General features: G+C 40.5%; 1 protein-coding gene across 3 annotated transcripts in view; it reads right to left on the bottom strand.

Annotated features, from left to right (window-relative positions):
* The window catches only part of LOC121441644 (E3 ubiquitin-protein ligase RLIM-like), a 195,184-nt gene that overhangs the window by 36,837 nt on the left and 139,303 nt on the right, over positions 1-19,044 (bottom strand). Inside the window, exons 3-4 of one of the 3 annotated variants that reach the window (XM_041642853.1) lie at positions 11,932-12,003; positions 2,998-6,788 (exon numbers count right to left, since the gene is read on the bottom strand). The exons of the other annotated variants lie outside the window; for them this stretch is intronic. Coding sequence (XP_041498787.1) covers positions 5,340-6,719 — 1,380 coding nt within the window. The 5' untranslated portion in view covers positions 6,720-6,788; positions 11,932-12,003 and the 3' untranslated portion in view covers positions 2,998-5,339. Of the gene's footprint in view, positions 1-2,997; positions 6,789-11,931; positions 12,004-19,044 lie in introns of those variants that run through there. 3 annotated transcript variants of the gene reach the window in all.

Raw genomic sequence — 19,044 nt, forward strand, 5'->3', positions numbered from 1 at the left:
CATCCTTTTGGTAATAAAGAGGGCAAAGGAATTCCAGATTGCAGAGAGCCCATAGGTTGAATAACCTTGTTGATGGCCCTTAGATCTGTCACCATTCTACATTTACCAGATTTTTTCTTAACCACAAATACAGGAGAATTCCAAGGGCTGGAAGCTTCTTCTATATGTCGAGCATCTAATTGCTCTGTACCAGCTGTTCTAAAGCCTGTAACTTTTCCTCAGCTAAAGGCCATTGCTTTGCCCATATTGGTTTCTGTCAACCATTTTAGAAGCAGGGCTGTTGGTATCTCTGAAGGGACATCAATTGCTTCGTGTTCTTGTACAGCCCGAATGGATGGTTTCCTCCATCTGTAACATCTTTTAATATTGTTCTAAAAAATATAGGCTCTAGAAGCAGCAGGAATGTTAATTTGGGTATTCCATTGCTGTAATAGGTCACGACCCCATAAATTCACTGCAATATTGGCTACATATGGCCTTAGTTTTCCTATTTGTCCTTCTAGCCCTATGCAGTCAACCCATCTCGTGTTTTGCCTTACTCAAGATAGGGTTCCAATTCCCAGGAACTGAACATTTACATCCTGAAGAGGCCAATATGGATACCAAGATTCAGGAGTAATGATACTTACATCTGCACCTGTGTCCAGCAGGCCAGTAATAAAAATGCCATTTACACATACTCTTAGTTTTGGTCTTTGATCACTTATAGAAGTTTGCCAAAATACAAGCAACTCATCCTTCAGGCCATTATTGCTTGTAACTGTAGGCATGGGGCTTCCTAATTTTCCTGGCAAGACACATTCTCTGCAGTAACCAGAAATGACTGAATCACATTTGCCATGGGGGCCTGCAAGGCACCCCCCTCACATTTCCCATGTGTAACAGGTTCCCTTTTCTATCTCTTGTTGACCTGCACTCATTCGTCCAATGCCTGCCTTTCCCACATCTCCTACATAAACCTTCTGTTTCTGTTATTTCTAGAAGATGCATTATCAGTATTTCTGGAAATCTGTTGTCTACAATTCCTTTTCATATGACCCATTTAGCCACAATTAAAACATTTGGTATTTTGATGCCTTCTTTTACCATTGGAAATTGCTTCTTCTACCCATGTTTCAGTGCCATAGTTAAATGTATCAACATTCAGTGTATGCAAGACCCATTCATCCAAGGGCACTGATCTGATCTTTAAAGGCCCCAAGATCCTTTTGCACTCCACATTTGCATTTTCATAAGCCAAAGACTCAATTATTATACGCCTTGCTTCTGGGTCAGATATCCCTATTTGTACAGCTTTAGTTAGTGTTTGTAAAAAGTCACTAAAGGATTCTCTCTGGCCCTGATTAACTCTGATATATGATTCCATTCTCTGTCCTGTGTCTTGAACCCTGTCCCAAACCTTTAAGGCTGCCAGTACATATGGATAGGGTGTGTTCATCATTATTGGCTTGTTCCAGAGGGTCAGAAAAGAGCCCTTCATCTAGAATTTGATCTAGGGAAATCTCAATTCCCTTGGCTCTTTCCTGCTGTTCTAAAAGTCTAGCCTCTTGCCTGAATAAGCATTTCCAATTCAATTGCGGTCCACTCTCTAGGATGGCTGAAACCAATTGAACCCAATCGTGTGGAGTGACCTTGTTGCTTCAAGACCATGTTTTTAGCATCTCTTTAATGAAGGAGAAGTGTAGCCCAAAACTCATAACAGCCTGTTTTATTTCTTTCAGATCATTCATACGGACGGGTTCCCATGTATGTTCCTTGACGACCCTAGGGTTTCTGGAACCAGTCACTTTCTCTGTTGTTATTACTGGAAAGGCATTTAGAGCTTTAGGTAGAGCTTTGTGGGAATTATCCCAGAGAGTTTTACTCACTGATGGAGTTAAAATTTGCCTTTCCACCATCTGCTCCTATTCATCAGAATTTAGAATTTCCTCAATCCTTTCAAATCTGTTTACCTTGATTCTGCAAGGCCTGAATCTCCTGTCCAGAATTATGCTCCAAATCCTTCATTGAAGATTCTAAGGTATGATGTTTGTCCATTAGAGATAATATATCATCTTTTGATAAAATTTTCATGGCATGAATTGTGCCTTCTTGTATTGATAATCTGTCAGCCAATCTGTCATATTCTTTAGACAAAATCTGATTGTCAAATTCAGCAGTTTTAATTCTCTCAGTTAATGTTTCAGATCCTACAGTTAGGGACTGAAGTTTACGGTCCAGATCAGCTGTTCCCTCCTCCATAGTAGTGATTCTTTCCTTAATATCAGACTGTACTTTTTCTAAATTTTGCTCAGTTGACAGAGTCATGTTAGACTCTGACAATGATTGAGGAAAAAAGTTCTCTTCCTTGAGAACCTCAACCTCTTTCTTGAGGAGGTTGTTGTCAGTCTGAATTGTTTTTAATCATTCAACCTCTGCCCTAAGAATCCTGGACTCATCTTGTAAGAACATTTTCATTTTTTCTATTACCAAACCATATAGTACCAAGAAACATGACCAACCCCAGAATTAACCATAGATGTGGTGTGTCAGACACCTACCTCTTGTAAAATCTCCCACATGATGTAGTCAAAAAAGCAGTGGAAACCTTGAACGGTGACGTTTTCAGACATTTTCCTTATTTATTTTTTGATAATTTTTTTTTTACCTGTAATGACCGTTGCCTGCCAGTAGGTGATGAGGTGCATCTGAGTCCACGTGGCCAGGAAGTCAGAGCAGGTGAGCAGACCAGCAGAGAAGGGAGCTGTGTGCCTGGCAATTGGGCAGGGTGATCGTCTGGCGAAAGCATGGTGAAGTTGAAAGGGCACTGTGTGCACGAGCGGGGAGCCGCGGCTGAGGCTGGGGCAGCTAGGGAGGCCTCAGCACCATGGCCACTCTCAGAGGCGGGGGCAGATATCCACAAAAAAGTCATACGTTCGGGTGCCATAATGTTATGACGTAAATGAACGGCAGACAGAATTTATTATAAAATATTCAGCTTTAATAAGTGGAGGAGTTACATAACCAAGTTTCCAGCAGAGAGCAGGAAAACAGAAGGTGCGGCGGGAGCACATCTGCAATCTTTATAAGTAAATAACAACTTCAGGGGATCCCGCCCTTCAAGCAAGGTGATTGGCTGGGCTTCCCCTACAAACTTCATGTTTAGAATATGCGTCAGCTGTTTTTTAGCTATAGAAAATAAACACTCCTAAATTGAAACATTTTTACCAAGAGGAAAATGGATTTGTTTTTAGTTAATCAGGACTATCCTACAGATCTGAAAACCATAGAAAGGTGACATTGAGACTCACAAATATAAAGGAATCCTGACTTTTACCTGGATAATTCTTTTAAAAAGATAAAAAATGTATTACATAAGAGCCATAAATAGTGAAATCTGCTTATATTAAAAAAATAGGCTAAGCTTTGTCTGGACATTATTTCCTTGCAAGAGCAGTGCATATTCTTTGTAAACAACTACCTAATTTACAATTTCATTCCCTTGACACTTAGGTAGAAATGATAGCCAGAGGAAAACATGTAAGAATGAACTTTGAAATAATCTGTACTGCTAAGGTGGTATCAGTGAGGGTAAGCAGATTTGGGTAAAGCAGTTTCTAGAATCTCGGACTAGTCTGGGTAGTTAGCTCATTTGGTGAAAGGCCAGGGATGTGCCTGCTCAATCCAGCTTCTCTTCTGGCCTAGCAGCTTTCTCTGGGGAACCAACAAGGCTAATCTTAACCCCAATCAGTCCTAAAAGAAAAACAAGGCAAGAGTCCTGGGGTTATCACATTCTAGTCTTACCACTAAAAGAGAACAATTAATGTGCGTGTCCATAGATGTGAGCTGGCCATCTCATCTTCACATATGGGCAACACAACTAGAATTTGAATTTCAAATTACCCAACATGCCTCACTGTCCATAAAAGATAATATCTTAGTTTATGAATATGTCTTTTAAATGTGGCATGTTGGATCTGCTAGGTACAGCAATGAAATATTGACAAGTGTGCACTATTACCTTACATGATAAATCTTGAAAACAAGCAAATCCGAGATTTTTCCAAAAGCACACCCATCTGTACCAACTAAAATCCCTACTTTAAAATTGGTTTAGAAGTCTCTTTCCTTCACCTTCTGTTTTTGAGGAGCAGATTGTAAAAACATCAATTTAACTTGTGCTAGGTGGTAGCGGTTTGTTTTTTTTTAAACAAAAGACAGCTCTGCCAAATTTGTGGATCTTCTGCTTCATCTATTCGAGTTGAATACTGGGTCCAGCTGCTTTGGCTGTCATTGTAGGAAACCAGTTCATACCTATATCACTGTCATCATGAAAATGGTCCATTCTCCAGAACAGTGCTCTTACCCTCTATCACTTCCTGTCAAAATCCAAGTTAAAATCCATGGTTTCCATTGGGTTTTAGGACAGTTTGATTCTATATGGTCCTTTCCTTTCCATGTCACAGTAGCTGTTCTCAAATATATTAAATATAGATATGTTGTGCTCTCATCACCCACACACTTACAAAAGCAGTTTCACACTTTGTTTGGTGTCTTTGTTTTACTATCACAGCTCACAAAAGCCGTTCTCCTTTCTAAGCACAATACGTTACAATTTTGAGTGCGTTAATACAACAGTACATTGGAAAAGTACTGAGCCTCTACAAAATAGCTTTATGTTTTGAAAAAAACAAATGCGAATTTTTACTTACAGAAGCATAGGCTTTTTAATATTTCCACAAGATAAATATCTCAGTGAAATCTATGTTCACTCTATTGTGTGCCACAGTGATGGGCTTAGGACTGTTAATACACTTAGAAGATCCTAACTGTTTAGTGCTATTTACATTGGTATGTTCATCATCCCCTAATCTGGAAGGTGAACAAACAATACTCAGAATGTGACTGAATTTGCGTTAATAACTGGGCATGGTATAGTTTTAATTAATCACTTACTAAACACATAATGAAACTTATTCTTGAGTGGAAATTTTCTTCATGCCCCTCTTATAGCTTGGGAAATCTAAAAAGAGCTCAGTGTGATAAAGGAGCCCCTGCTAAGGCAGATCTTGTGGTAACAAAGGGAAAATGACAAGTGTACATGGGTAAATTATCAGTAACAGGTTAGCAATTATCTGGTACTGAAATCAAACACTGAAGTCCTAAAACGTTGCTTCTGAAATATTCTTTCTATCCTCAAAGAGAAACTAGAGAAAAGACACGATTCCCTAGGAAAGTGATGACTCGATTCAGGTTGTGACTTTATATTTAAGCACTGCTCAAAAACATGGAGATAAAGCAAGTGATTTCTGTTTGAACGTCACTATTCCAGCTACACAGCTTTGAGAGTTCTGTTCTCATTACACCACCCTTTCTCTGCTCCCAGAACATAAGACGGCCCTGCGACAAATGGGACAGGTGGTATTCTCCGATAACCAGCAGTCGATGCAGTGGACGTGGTACTCATGGGAGCAAGGTAGCTCACGAAGTTTGTCACCTTCCGTATATTCTGTAATGCAAATACTACATGTCTTCAATGCATCATTTTCACCAAAACTTCTCATTGCCAAGTTATTAATCTGTTCTTTGGTGAGTCCTCTAGGTTGGTGGTTGTCGTTAGAGGGGTCAAGTCGGGCTCCTTCATTACCTCCTTCAAACATGTTTGAGCTAATTTCTGAACTTTCACCATTGGAACTGGAGCCAGAGTTAGAGCTGGAGCCAGAAGCAGAGCTGTTACCACCAGAGCTCCCTCTTCCACTCCATGGAAGCTCACCAAAACGTGTCGTTCTCTGCCTTAACGTGGTGTGAATCGGAACAGATGTAGTTTCCCTTGATCCAGGATTGAAGATTGTAAGAGTGGAAAACCCGTCAGTACTCACATAGGTTCTCCCACCTGCACGTTCAGAAAGTGTAAAGGTGCGTATAAAACCTCCACGTTCACTTTCATAAGTGACCGGGTTGTTTGGGGTCTGAGACCTTGACCGAGTTCTGCTAGCAATGCTCTCTCTCTGCCGGTATTCTCCCAGCAGAACTCTTGTTCTGACTTGAAGGTCTATGATTGGAGGTCTTTGACCAGATCCTGCTGCTTCACCAGTGGTACCCGTGTCAGAAGAACTTGTCCCCTGAGCGGCAGAATTTCTTGACCCAGAAGCCGCAAAAAGACCTCTACCTAGCAACTCAGGTCCAGTTATCTGCTGTCTCAAAGTCCCATGGCGAGGGGCTCTAGAACTTCCCTCGATTTCGTTTACCAAAGGGTGCTGAAAAGTCTCAGATGAAATGCTATGATGAGATCTTCGTGGAATTTCATTTGCTGGGTGCAGAGACCTACTTCTTTCAGCTCTGACTCTGATTCTTCGCTGGTGTTCTGGTTTCGGGCTTCTTGCCCTCCTCCGACCTCTGGTGGAAGGCACTTCTGTTAATGCTGCAGCAGAACTGCGTTCTGACCTAGGTGTTCTGGCAGATGATGTCTCAGGTACTGAATTTTCCATTTGCCTTTGGCTGCTGCTGTCCATGTTTTCTACACTAAGACATGTAGCAGATGGTTCATTTTCATTCTCTGGGATTTGGCTTACATTATGATGGTTAACATTTGTCTCTAAACTGAATCTGAAATCACCACTGTTTGGATTAGTCTGGCTCACTGCCCCCAAGGACTGATTTCCTCTCTGACCACTTCTTGCTGTATCGGCAGTCTGTCTGCCAGAGTTAGGCCAATCTATTATGGAGTCACCATTGGACATGTTATCTGAAGAGTCTCAGCATCTATTTTCTTCTGAGCACTGCTGTGGCGGCTTCCCCGCTTTAATTTGCTGTAAAATTTGTATAGTAAAAATGGCAATTCTACCAAAAGCAGTCTGTAGATTCAATGCAATCCCCATCAAAATCCCAACTAAATTCTTCACAGAACTTGAGAGAACAATAATCAACTTTATATGGAAAAACAAAAAAACCCAGGATAGCCAAAACAATCCTATACAATAAAGGAACTTTCAGACACATTACCATCCCTGACTCCTAACTCTATTACAGAGCTACAGTAATGAAAACAGCTTGGTGTTGGCATAAAAACAGAGATATTGACCAATGGAATTGAATTGAAGACCCAGATATTAATCCACAAACCTATGAACACCTGATTTTCGACAAAGGAGCAAAAATTACACAATGGAAGAAAGAAAGCATCTTTAACAAATGGTGCTGGCATAACTGGATGTCAACCTATAGAAGAATGAAAATAGATCCACATCTATCACCATGCACAAAACTCAAGTCCAAACGGTGTATAGACCTCAATATTAATCTGACCACACTGAACCTGATAGAAGAGAAAGTGGGAAGAAGTCTGCAACATATGGGCACAGGAGACGACTTCCTTCATAGAACCCCAGTAGCACAGACAATCAGAATAACAATGAATAAATGGGACCTCCTGAAACTGAGAAGCTTCTGTAATGCAAAGGAAACTGTCATTAAGACAAAAAGGCAACCTACTGAATGGGAGAAGATCTTCACCAACTCCACATCAGACAAAGGTCTGATCTCCAAAGTATAAAATGAACTCAAGAAACTAGACATAAAAACTCCAACTAACTCAATTAAAAAATGTAGTACTGAACTGAACAGAGAATTCTCAACAGAAGAATTTCAAACGGCCAAAAGACACTTAAGGTCATGCTCAACCTTCTTAGTGATCAGGGAAATGCAAATCAAAACAACTTTGAGATACCATCTTACACCTGTCAGAATAGCTACAATCAAAAATACCAATGATAGCCTATGCTGGAGAGGTTGTGGAATAATGGGAACACTCATCCATTGTTGGTGGGAATGCAAACTTGTGCAACCACTTTAGAAATCAGTGTGGCAGTTTCTCAGGAAACTGGGAGTCAACCTACCTCAGGATCAAAAATTCCACTCTTGGGAATATACCCAAGAGATGCCCAATCGTACTACAACAGCATTTTTTCATCTATGTTCATAGCATCTCTATTTGTAATAGCCAGAACCTGGAAACAGCCTAGGTGCCCCTCAATAGAAGAATGGATAAAGAAGGTGTGGCAATATACACTTTAGAGTTCTACTCAGCGGTAGAATCAATCACACCTTGAATTTTGCATGCAAATGGATGGAAATAGAAAACACTTTACTGAGTGACATAATCCAGAACCAAAAAGATGAATATGGTTTGTATTCACTCATACCATATGAGTGAATGGTGCATATAGAAACAAGGAACAAGGTATCTTAACTAAGGGAACCATTTTAGGGTTGGCAAGAAACTTGGCTCTAGAGGGGATTCCAGGTGTCCACGGGGATGTCCCCAGCTAGGTCCTTGGGTAACAGAGGAGAGGGTGCCTATACTGGCCTTCTCTCATAGCCACACTGATGAATATCTTGCATATCACCAATGGAACCTTCAGCTGGCGATGGATGGAGATAGAGACAGAGACCCACATTGGAGCACTGGACTGAGCTCCCAAGGTCCAGGTGAAGAGCAGAAGGAGGGAGAACATGAACAAGGAAATCAGGACTGTGAGGAGTGCATCCACCCACAGAGACAGTGGAAATGATCTAATGGGAACTCACCAAGGCCAGCTGGACTGGGACTGATGGAGCATGAGATCAAACTGGACTCTGTGAATGTGGCTGACAATGAGGGATGACTGAGAAGCCAAGGACAATGGCACTGAGTTTTGATTCTACTGCATGGTCTGGCCTTGTGGGAGACTAGTCTGTTTGGATGCTCCCCTTCCTAGATAGACCTGGATGGAGGGGGGAGAACCTTGGACTTCCCACAGGACAGGGAATCCTGACTGATCTTAGGACTGGAGAGGGAGGGGGAGGGGTGAGGAAGGGGGAAGGAAATGGGAGGAGGGGAGGATGTGGAAATTTTTAACAAAAAAAAATCTTGAGAACATTAGGGGCAATGGATCATGATTATTCAGGTGGGCAGCATTTTTATTAGAATAAATTACTTGAAAATAAAAATAAAATTGAAAAGCAGTTAAGAGCTACTGCTTACATCCAGGATATGAGAATTACCACTGAACCCATTGTGTTACTGAACTGGTCTTTCAAGTTTATAGGTGTCATAACTGTATTGGACTGTTAGTTGCTTCTCTCTAAGGAAGCTTATGCGTTCATAGGATTTTTAAATAGTATTTATCCTTGCTTGATTTGATGTTTTATAAACGTTAACAAATAAATACAACAACATGTAAATGAGTTCCAGATGCAACATCTCTCTTTAACCCTGCTCAGCTTTAACTAACTAGGAAGTCCAGATTCATCTCTTTTTTTGGGGAGGGGGGGCTAGGACATTTTTAACAGCTTTTTTAAGGTACAGTTGTCATCCAGGAAATTGCACATATTTAAAGTTTGTACAGTAATTTTGACATGGGGTTATGTAAATCAACATTAGACTTACCCAAAGATGATAAATATAGCTAGGTGCTGGGTATGTAGCTCAATCATAAAGCATGCACTGTAGAAGGCTCTGTAGATAGCTGCTCCACAACACAAGATAAAGATTCACCTCTTTCTTCTCTCCCATTCCCTTTTTTTCTCTCATCCCCATTCTATTTCTTGTGTTTTCTTTGACTCATTCTTGTTTCCATATTATCACTGATTTCAGTGGATGTTAACTTTTATGTAGAGCAGAATGAAATTGTCAAAGTGATGGAGTCAGGTAAAATCAAGAAGCAAATTCATTTTTTACTACCAGGTTAATTTCCATAGTAGTATAGTCATATAAAATTTAAGTGTAAATGAGTAGACTAGTATTTACTGTGACTAGGACATTACTAAGTTGTCTTGGCTGATTCTGTTCTACAATTGTTTCTTCCCTTTTCATAATAATAGTTTGAGTTAGAAGAATAATTCTTTAGTATCAATAAAAATGTTTCAGGATGACATTTAAAGGATTTTTCAACAGACATTCTTGCAAAAGTTTAAAAATCAAATGTAAGTTGTTTAGTAAAACTGTAATACATGCTTATATGTAATTATATTCCTAGATGCATCTAATATGTTAGCATATTAAGAAATTAAAAATTAATACAAATTTTACACAAATTTGTAAAATTTAGAATTTTTAAAATTTCCATAATTCAAATTTTATACAAATTTGATCTGTGATTCCATAAGTAAATTTCACTTAGGTTTTAATAAAACGCTTGTCACGTTTAGATACATCTTATAATTCTGTTTTGTTCTTTGCCTGAGATATGCTACAATTGTTGTCAGCATCATGTTCAATTCATTCAGATTTTGCCTTTTCTGGTATCTTGTGGCTGCCTGCATTCCTATGATGGTTCCTTTCACCTTTTGAATGTTCTGGGAAAAAAAAACCTACCTTTCTTTATGAATTCTTTTCCTAGGTTAGTCCTCCTGTGACTTGAATGTCTGCCTAAATTTCCCTGTTTTAAAGGGACCTGTGATGATGCTGATGCCACTCAAATGACCCCAGGACAATTTACACTCAAAAAATGCAATATGAATATGCTGACAAATTCAGTTTTCTGTGTTTGAAAACTGAATGTGTAAGATTTTGGTATTAAAAGAGTTTAAATTGCTTCTTTTATGTTTTTGGTATTGTAATTACATTCCCTTTCCTTTTTTTCCTTACAAATCCTCCCATATATTACTCTCTCTTTCTCATATATATATATATATATTTCTCATATATATCATATATATATATAGAGAGAGAGAGAGAGAAAGAGATACACATAAACTCATATATTATTTCTAAAAGGAACGTGCTCAAATAATGTCACTTATATGCCTAATACAATGATACCTAAGGCCCAAGAACTAGAGGGGAAGAGGGGGTAGAAAGATTGTAAGAGTCAAAGAGTCAAGGGGATTGCTCTAAAATTCTAGGGATATTAGAAACACTTCTAAGTTGTCACCAACATGATAATCTAAAGATGAGCTGAACAAAGCAATCAATAGCCAGGGAAACTCTACAAGTCCTAAACTATACACAAATAAAAACTTCAGGAAACAAGCAACTAAGGAATACTGACAGTGGGAGAAATAGTCTTCCTTAGTCTTTTTTTTTTTTGGTATGGTCATTGTGCTTATCTCACAAGTTATGTCTTCCATCTTCAAATATTGCCATAATTTCTTATATTTAAATCTAAGCAAGAAGATGACTTTCTACTAATTTCAATGAAGTGCATAAATTGAACCATAAGTAAATAGCAGATGTGAAGGATTTAAGTGCAGTACTAAAATAATAAGTGTCCAGTCTTTTCAGTTAAGAAATAGAATGCTTTGACTCTCGTGTGATGGCACAGGCTAGATGAGGAAGGAAAACTGCCATGACTTACAGTTCACCTGCAATCACAGTAACATTTAATCTCCAAAACATAAACAGAAAAGAAAATAAAAATAAATATTATACTGTTAGGATAATTAAAGCCTATTATATAGCTATGCCAAATCATGTACCTCTAAGCTATTCATAGTTACAAACAATTATGTGGTAAATTAAGTAGTACATATATCATTTTTATTTTACTTTTAGTGCATGCATATACAAATATTAAAGTCTTTTAATTTGTTCATTTTTATTTATTTATCCATGGCAATTTACTTTAAATAGCAAGATTTTCTGGATTTATTCATAATGATATTCATAGACATGTTCAACTTACTTTGTGGTTGTATCTTTTATATGTGAAGGTATTACAACTTGTTTAACTGTTCTTACACTTAATCATTTTTGACATTTTCTTATTCCCTTACTAACATGAACAAAATGTGTATGTGCTTTCTCTGATGTTAAAAATAAAGATTCCTTAAAGACAAAAAAGTATGAAATTCTTAAATGAGATATGAAAATTTATTTTATTCGGAAATAAATATGTGGTGTTTAACAAAGAAGAGTTGAATTTTCTGAAACTGTCTTCTAATGACAAACAAACAGTAGTTTACACTTATTACCTCGCCTGCTGTTCATCTTGCTCTGATGAAGCACTGTCATCACAGATATCAATCGCGAGGTTTTCTACTACACTGAAGAGAAAGAAAATACAAAATAAGTTGTCTATGGAATTTCTAGGCATCCTAGACAGGAAACGTACTTTTAAATCCATCATGTGTGTACAAGTGAGATTAAAACAGGTATGTGCCTGGGGATATTTTAGTTAGGCATTTGTACAAGCTTCCAGGGTTAAAGTAATTTTAAATCTTTCCAGGAGACAAGCTGGAAGTGAGGATGGCTTAGGCTAGGAGTCCTGAAGTTAGAAGATCAAGGGGGAACCTAAAGTCAACAAACCAGTTTGGGATACATAGAAATACCCGTTTTCAGAATTGGAAACATCCTGCAATCTGAAGCAATAATCCTGGGCCTGAACTACCCTTATGCACCACCTGCCAAGAGATCAGTCAAACTGTCCCCTGGGGTAGGTGCAGCCTTTCACAAAACCCTCTGATTGTACCTAGCCTTTGGGGAACACTGGACTTCAAGTCATCATCAAATTGAGAATCGGGAGAATCCCTCGGGCGCTTTGGAGTTTTGCTTGTAGACTTCTTCTCCTTGGATGGCATGTCTATTGTGCCCCGGTTTTTGTCCCAACTCCTAAACCTTGCGATTGCAACGACATACAAAATTCCCAGTAATTAAATGAGAGTCACAGAAACAAGTACCAGGGTCCATGGGAAGAGAGACAGGGCATCGTCTCTCTGTGCTGGAGCAGGGAGGTTCATGGAAGATTACAATGGTGTGGTACCCTATCTTGTCTCTTCTCCACTGATGAATGTGAAGGTGACTCTGTCCTGCACACCTCCACTTCTACCGCTTCTGCTGGGTTCCTGCGTTTGGAAGGGAGTGGGGGCAGGCAAAATAGTAGCCTAAAGACCCATCTCTGGCCAGTCCTGGCCTAGCTGTTTTTTTGGTGGCCATCTTGGAGTGTGGTGCACTGTATTTCCTTTAATTTTGCTTTGGAAAGGGCAGAGGGAGTGCACCCATGACCTGTGACAGTTGGCCTTCTCGGTGTACTGCTGCCATCAAGCAGCATTGTTTCTCTGCCCGCAGCTCCCCAGTGCTTCTGCTGACATGGCTGAGGGCTGGCTAAAGAGTAGCTCCCATAGTGCCCCCACTGTGCCTAAGCCAGTCTCCTGCAGTCTCTGTGACCCATGAGTGGTGTGGGAGCAACCGGACCCAGGGGAACTGCGTATCCACCACAGTCCTTGGTTTGCTGGGCAAGGGAAGCACAGCCTCTCAGGTTCTGAAGTCACCATGTCTGGCAGGGTTAGAGAACCTCCCTGCAGGGGATTCTGCATCCTGGGTTGCCTCTGGGTTCCTTTGGAGACCTTGTGGAGCCTGCCAGCCCACATCATGTGCACAAGCCCGCCCAGGGAACCTCTAGCTTTTGGCACAGTCTCCCTAGCAGAACACACAACTCCTTCCCTGAAACCACACACACAGCCCAGAATATCTGGCCAGGTGCTCAGGGTCTCAGGGCCAGGTAACCATTATGGCAAAGTGTCTGTCATCCACATAAATCCCTCCCTGTCATCCTCTCTCCTCTCTTTCTGCAGGGCCCTCCTTTCTTTCCTTTGCTTTCTCTGAGAAATGGCTTTCCCCTTGAGCCATGCTGTGCTTGCAATTCAGGGACCTGTACCTGCCAGAAGATGTTTCTGATCTACAGCTACATCTCCAGAACCCTACAAGGGGTCTGACAGAAGGCACCTGCCACCAACATCATCATGTACCTCCTTCTTGTGTGTACCTAGTGGGTACCAAGCTCAATGTGGTGTGGTGGCTTAGGGTGAATCCAAGTAGAAGTAGCCAGATCAGGATGTGGAATGTAGGATGCCCAAATTGACCAGGCAGGCCTCTGGGTACCATCCAGGCCAGGTTTCACTGCCCTTGCCACCCCTGACAAAGCTCCTCTCTTTGATACGGGGCACCCATGCAGGTGGCATATACTTGCTGTCTGCTGTCTAGGCCACCCTACATAATACCCAGGGAGAAGTCACAGGGTCAAGGATTCAAAAGCCCCTTCTCCTGCTCTGTGTTGTCTAGGCATCATCTCAGCTACAAGAATATGATGGGGGAGAGTCTTCTGTTTTGTATTAATTTCTTTGGTTAAATACATACACTGCCTTGGCCCTAATAGGACAGAAAATTAGGTAGGTGGAGTAGACAGAACAGAATGCTTGGAGAAAGAAGCCAAGTCAGGCAGTGGCCATGATTCTCCCACTCGAGACAGACGCAGGTTAAGATCTTTCCAGGTAAGCCAGCTCGTTGTGCTACACAGAATATTAGAAATGGGTTAGATCAATATGTAAGAGCTAGCCAATAAGAGGTTAAAACTAATGGGCCAAGCAATATTTAAAAGAATACAGTTTCCATGTAATTATTTCGGGTAATGATGTGGGAGTCTGCTGTTTTGTGTTGATTTCATTGGTTAAATAAAGAGACTGCCTTGGCCCTTTAAGAGGACAGAAAATTAGGTAGGCGGAGTAAACAGAACAGAATGCTGGGAGAAAGAAGCTGAGTCAAGGAGTCGCCATGATTCTCCCACTCCAGACAGATGCAGGTTAAGATCTTTCCTGGTAAGCCAGCTCGTGGAGCTACAGAGATTAGAAATGGGTTAGATCGATATGTAAGAGCTAGCCAATAAGAAACTGGAACTAATGGGCCAGGCAGTGTTTAAAAGAATATACTTTCTCTGTAATTATTTCGGGTAAAGCTAGCCGTGCGGGCAGCCAGGTGCCAGGGACGCAGCCCACCGCTCCTATTACAACAGGGTAAAGCTAGCCGGGTGGCAGGAAGCAGTCCACAGCTCCACACAATAAGAATACTCAGAGAAGGCTCTGAAATTAACAGAGGGTAAGACCTAGCCTCCTTGAACTTTAAACTCGTGTGTGTGTGTGTGTGTGTGTGTGTGTGTGTGTGTGTGTGTGTTTGGTTTGGTTTATACTTTATCCCTGGCTTGGAGACAAGTCCTGGGAGAGACCATAAGAAGTTCCTCAGAGGTATGTAACAGTTCTGTTGGTCAGCTCAGGGTTAAAGACATATGGCACATTGGCACATAGGTGAAGACTTTTAAGGCTCCATCCTTCAGTTCCAGCTCATAAGCATGGAGTGGTCCAGTACATGGTGCATGTTTGTGGGGTGGCAGGTATATTTACATGCAGCTTGATGGATGAGAGAATTTTGTAGGAATCATATGGAAGTGGCAGTACCCTCGTTCTGACTGGCCTGCTTGGCATTTCTAGGAACTCAGAGCCCACTGCCCAACACAGACACCCCCCAATATATCCTGACAGACACACACAGAGGATAACTTAAGCTAGATAATCCCTCAAAGGCATGCACATAGGCTCCTTTTATTTATAATAGGTCCTGTTGGCAATCCACATAAAACATCACATCATATAAAGTAAAATTATCAAAGAAATGCCAGATCTGGACTTGATGATACATAGATTAGATTTAACACATACCTAGAGACTACTTTAGTAAATTGGAAAGGCATACACATTCTTCTTGGCACCCCATGGAATCTCTTTTTTTTCCATTTTTTTATTGAGAAAAGGAGAAAAAAAAACAAGTTTCCACCCCCTCCCAGCCTCCCATTTCCCTCCCCCTCCTTCCACCCTTCTCCCCCTCCTCCCACCCTTCTGCCCCTCCCCCCACTCCTCTCCCTCTCCAATCCAAAGAGCATTCAGGGTTCCCTGCCCTGTGGTAAGTCCTAGGTCCTCCCCTCTCCGTCCATTTCTAGGAAGGTGAACATCCAAACTGGCTAGGCTCCCACAAAGCCAGCACATTACGTAGGTTCAAAACCCCGTGCCATTGTCCTTGGCTTCTCATCAGCCCTCATTGTTCGCCATGCTCAGAGAGTCCAGTTTTATCCCATGCTTTTTCAGTCACAGTCCAGCTGGCCTTGGTGAGCTCCCAATAGATCAGCTCCACTGTCTCAGTGGGTGGGTGCACCCCTCGTGGTCCCGACTTCTTTGCTAGAGTGGCTCCCAGATGCCCAAGCCAAGGTCCCCAGTTAGTTCCTTGGGCAGCTGAGGATAGGGAACCTGAAATGACCCTATCCTATAGCAATACTGACGAATATCTTGCATATCATCATAGAACCTTCATCTGGTGATGGATGGAGATAGAGACAGAGACCCACACTGGAGCACTGGACTGAGCTCCCAAGGTCCCAATGAGGAGCAGAAGGAGGGAGAACATGGAATCTCTTTTAAAATATACCACATGTGTTGGTTTTCTCTACAAATTAAATCTTAACAAATGCAAAATAATACAGTTTGAGGAAATAAAAGTAAAAGTTAAAAAAGCGCCGAAACTATACAAATATGCAGATGATGAACATACACATACTTTATGAGGCTTAAAAGTTAGCAAAGTGATATTCATTATGACATTTTTATTCCCTCCCTTTTATTATTTATTTTTATGTGTATGGGTATTTTGCCTGCACATATGTCTGTGCACCACATACATGCCCGGTGCCTGCAAAAGTCAGAAGAGGGTATCATATCCCATTAGGAATGGAGTTACAGATAATTGTGAGCCAACATGTGAATCTGGAAATCAAACCCAGGTCCTCTGGAAGAGCAGCCAGTTCCTTTAACTGCTAAGCCATCTCTCCATTCTTCCCTTTTCCATGTTGTTCTTACTCCTGTAGTGACATCCTAGATCCCATGACTCCCTCCTACTGGTTCATTGCTTCTCTCAATAGTCATCCTGTGCTGGTGTGAGTGAGTGACATGTCTCCTACAGTCTCAGGCATTTCAATACTTGGTCCCTAGTTTTTGGCTGTTTGTGGGTATTTTAGGAGGCATGACATTTCTAAAGGAATTATGTCCCTAGGGGTATGTTGTTTTGAAAGCTGAAAAACTCACACCCTTTCAAGTTCACTCTCTCAGTCTCTTACTTGTGGTTTGAGATAAGAGCACTCAGCTCCTATTCCAGGTACCATATTTGCTGATTGCTGCCATATTTTCCCACCTTGATGGACTCATTTCCCTCTGGAACCATAAGACAAATAACTTCTCCATTCCACAATTGCCTTGGTTAATGTCTTTTATATCAGTAATAAAACAGTAACCAGTAAGCACCCCTTTATGTCATATGTATTCTATTACACTTCTTAATTTTACCCCTGTAGATCTCTTTTCTCCTCTCTTGCTTCATTATTTAGTTTTATGTCCTATACCATATACTCACACATATGTATACTAATATATAAAAATTAAGTCTCAATTCCACATATGAGAAAAAAAAACTCTGATAATTCTCTCTTTCCAAATCTGTACTTCTTCACCTAACATAAAAACCTGCAATTCTGTTTCCCTCCAAATGCCATGATTTCAACAATCTTTCCAGTAGAATAAAATTCCATTGGGGATTTTACATTTTATCTATTCATCTCATAATGGAAAGGAATGGTTCCATTTAACTATTGTGAATATTATGGCAATAAACATGAATTGCAAGTATGTCAGAAGTAAGACTTAGGGTCTTTTGAGTATTTGTCTAGAAGTATTTTAGTTAGGTCTTATAATACTTCTTTTTTTATTTTTGAAAACCTATGTCCTGATTTATTCAGTTGGCACCAGTTTACATTCCACCGGGTATACAAACAGGAAAGAAAGAAGCCAAATTTTCCCTATTTATAGATAATATAATCTATCCCTTAAAGTCTTCAGCAGAAAACTCACATACAGACACTTTCAGCAAAGTAGCAGGATACAAAATCAACATAAACATCAGAAGCTTTTCTATAGAACATGCTAGGAAAGTAATAAAGGAAATAAAATCAATTTTAATAGCATTAAAAATAATAGGTACTAAGAGATAATTCAGTGTATAAAGCACTCGCCACACATATAAACAAGTGTTAAACTTTGCAGTACCCAAATAAATGGTAAGTGTGGCTGCTTATCTGTACTTTAGAGACCAGAAATCACAAGGGACATACTAACTAGCTAGACAAGCCAAATTATGTTTGTTTCAGTAAAAAAATAATGTGTAGAGTCTTCAATGACAACCAAAATCAACATAGGGTCTCTACATGTGCATACACACATATGAGCATATACCCATTCACATGTGCACCTACATATATAAAAACACACTACACATTCATGCCAATAACACACAAATGCAGGTATGCTCATGTGCATATATACACACGCATACATGAACACACACACACACAAGGTGGGGTTAGAGGAACATAAGTAGGCAGGGTAAATGAAGGCAGGCTACCTTAGATGGTGTCTTCTTGTTCCCAAAAAGATCCTGCCAGGAGAAATAGCATGAAGGCACACAGGTGTGCTCTAATTGAGAAAAAGTGGCTTGTGTGAGAAAGATGCCATGCGACAAGCTCAGGTAGAGGGTTTTTTTAATTGGAGGAAAGTGAATGGGAAAAGAGGGAGGGGAGAGGGGGAGCCTGACTTCTGGGGACAGGAGTAGCAGGCAGAAGAGAAGAAAGAGGGGGGGACTGATGGACAGATGAAGACAAAGAGAGAAAGAGAGAGTTAGGAGGTTGGCATGGTCCTTTTAAAAAAGAATGTTGTGAATGTGCACAGAAGGAGCTCTGAGTGACTACAGCTGAAGACATTTACCCCAAGCTCAGGCCAGTACACATACCTGAATACTAACAGGTGGGTAGTTAGACAGGACCAATACTGGAAAGGAAAGTACCCAGGGGGCCTAGAATACATCCTTGCTAATAATAAAAGCATATGTATGAAACTGCTGTAGTGAAACACACACACACACACACACACACACACACACACACACAATGTGTAAACTGAGACAAAGCAATTGCTTAAGGCCATAAGGGCTACACTAGGGAGTCCAACTGTGTCTGTGTTCTGAATTGGTGAACTTAACCAAAAGCAGATAAAAGTATTTGAAAAACAACTTGCTTTTGTACTATAAGAAGATTATTTTTCTTATCCTTATTTTCATATATATATATACACACACATATATACTAACATTTATATAATTATAGCACTGCAATAAGTACTATTAAGCAGTCTAGAGGTGCATTTCAGCATAAAGGATGACGTTGT

This window comes from Microtus oregoni, unplaced genomic scaffold (genome assembly GCF_018167655.1).
Source record: "Microtus oregoni isolate MIOR12 unplaced genomic scaffold, Mior012 000080F_ref0000499, whole genome shotgun sequence".
NCBI lineage: Eukaryota > Metazoa > Chordata > Mammalia > Rodentia > Cricetidae > Microtus > Microtus oregoni.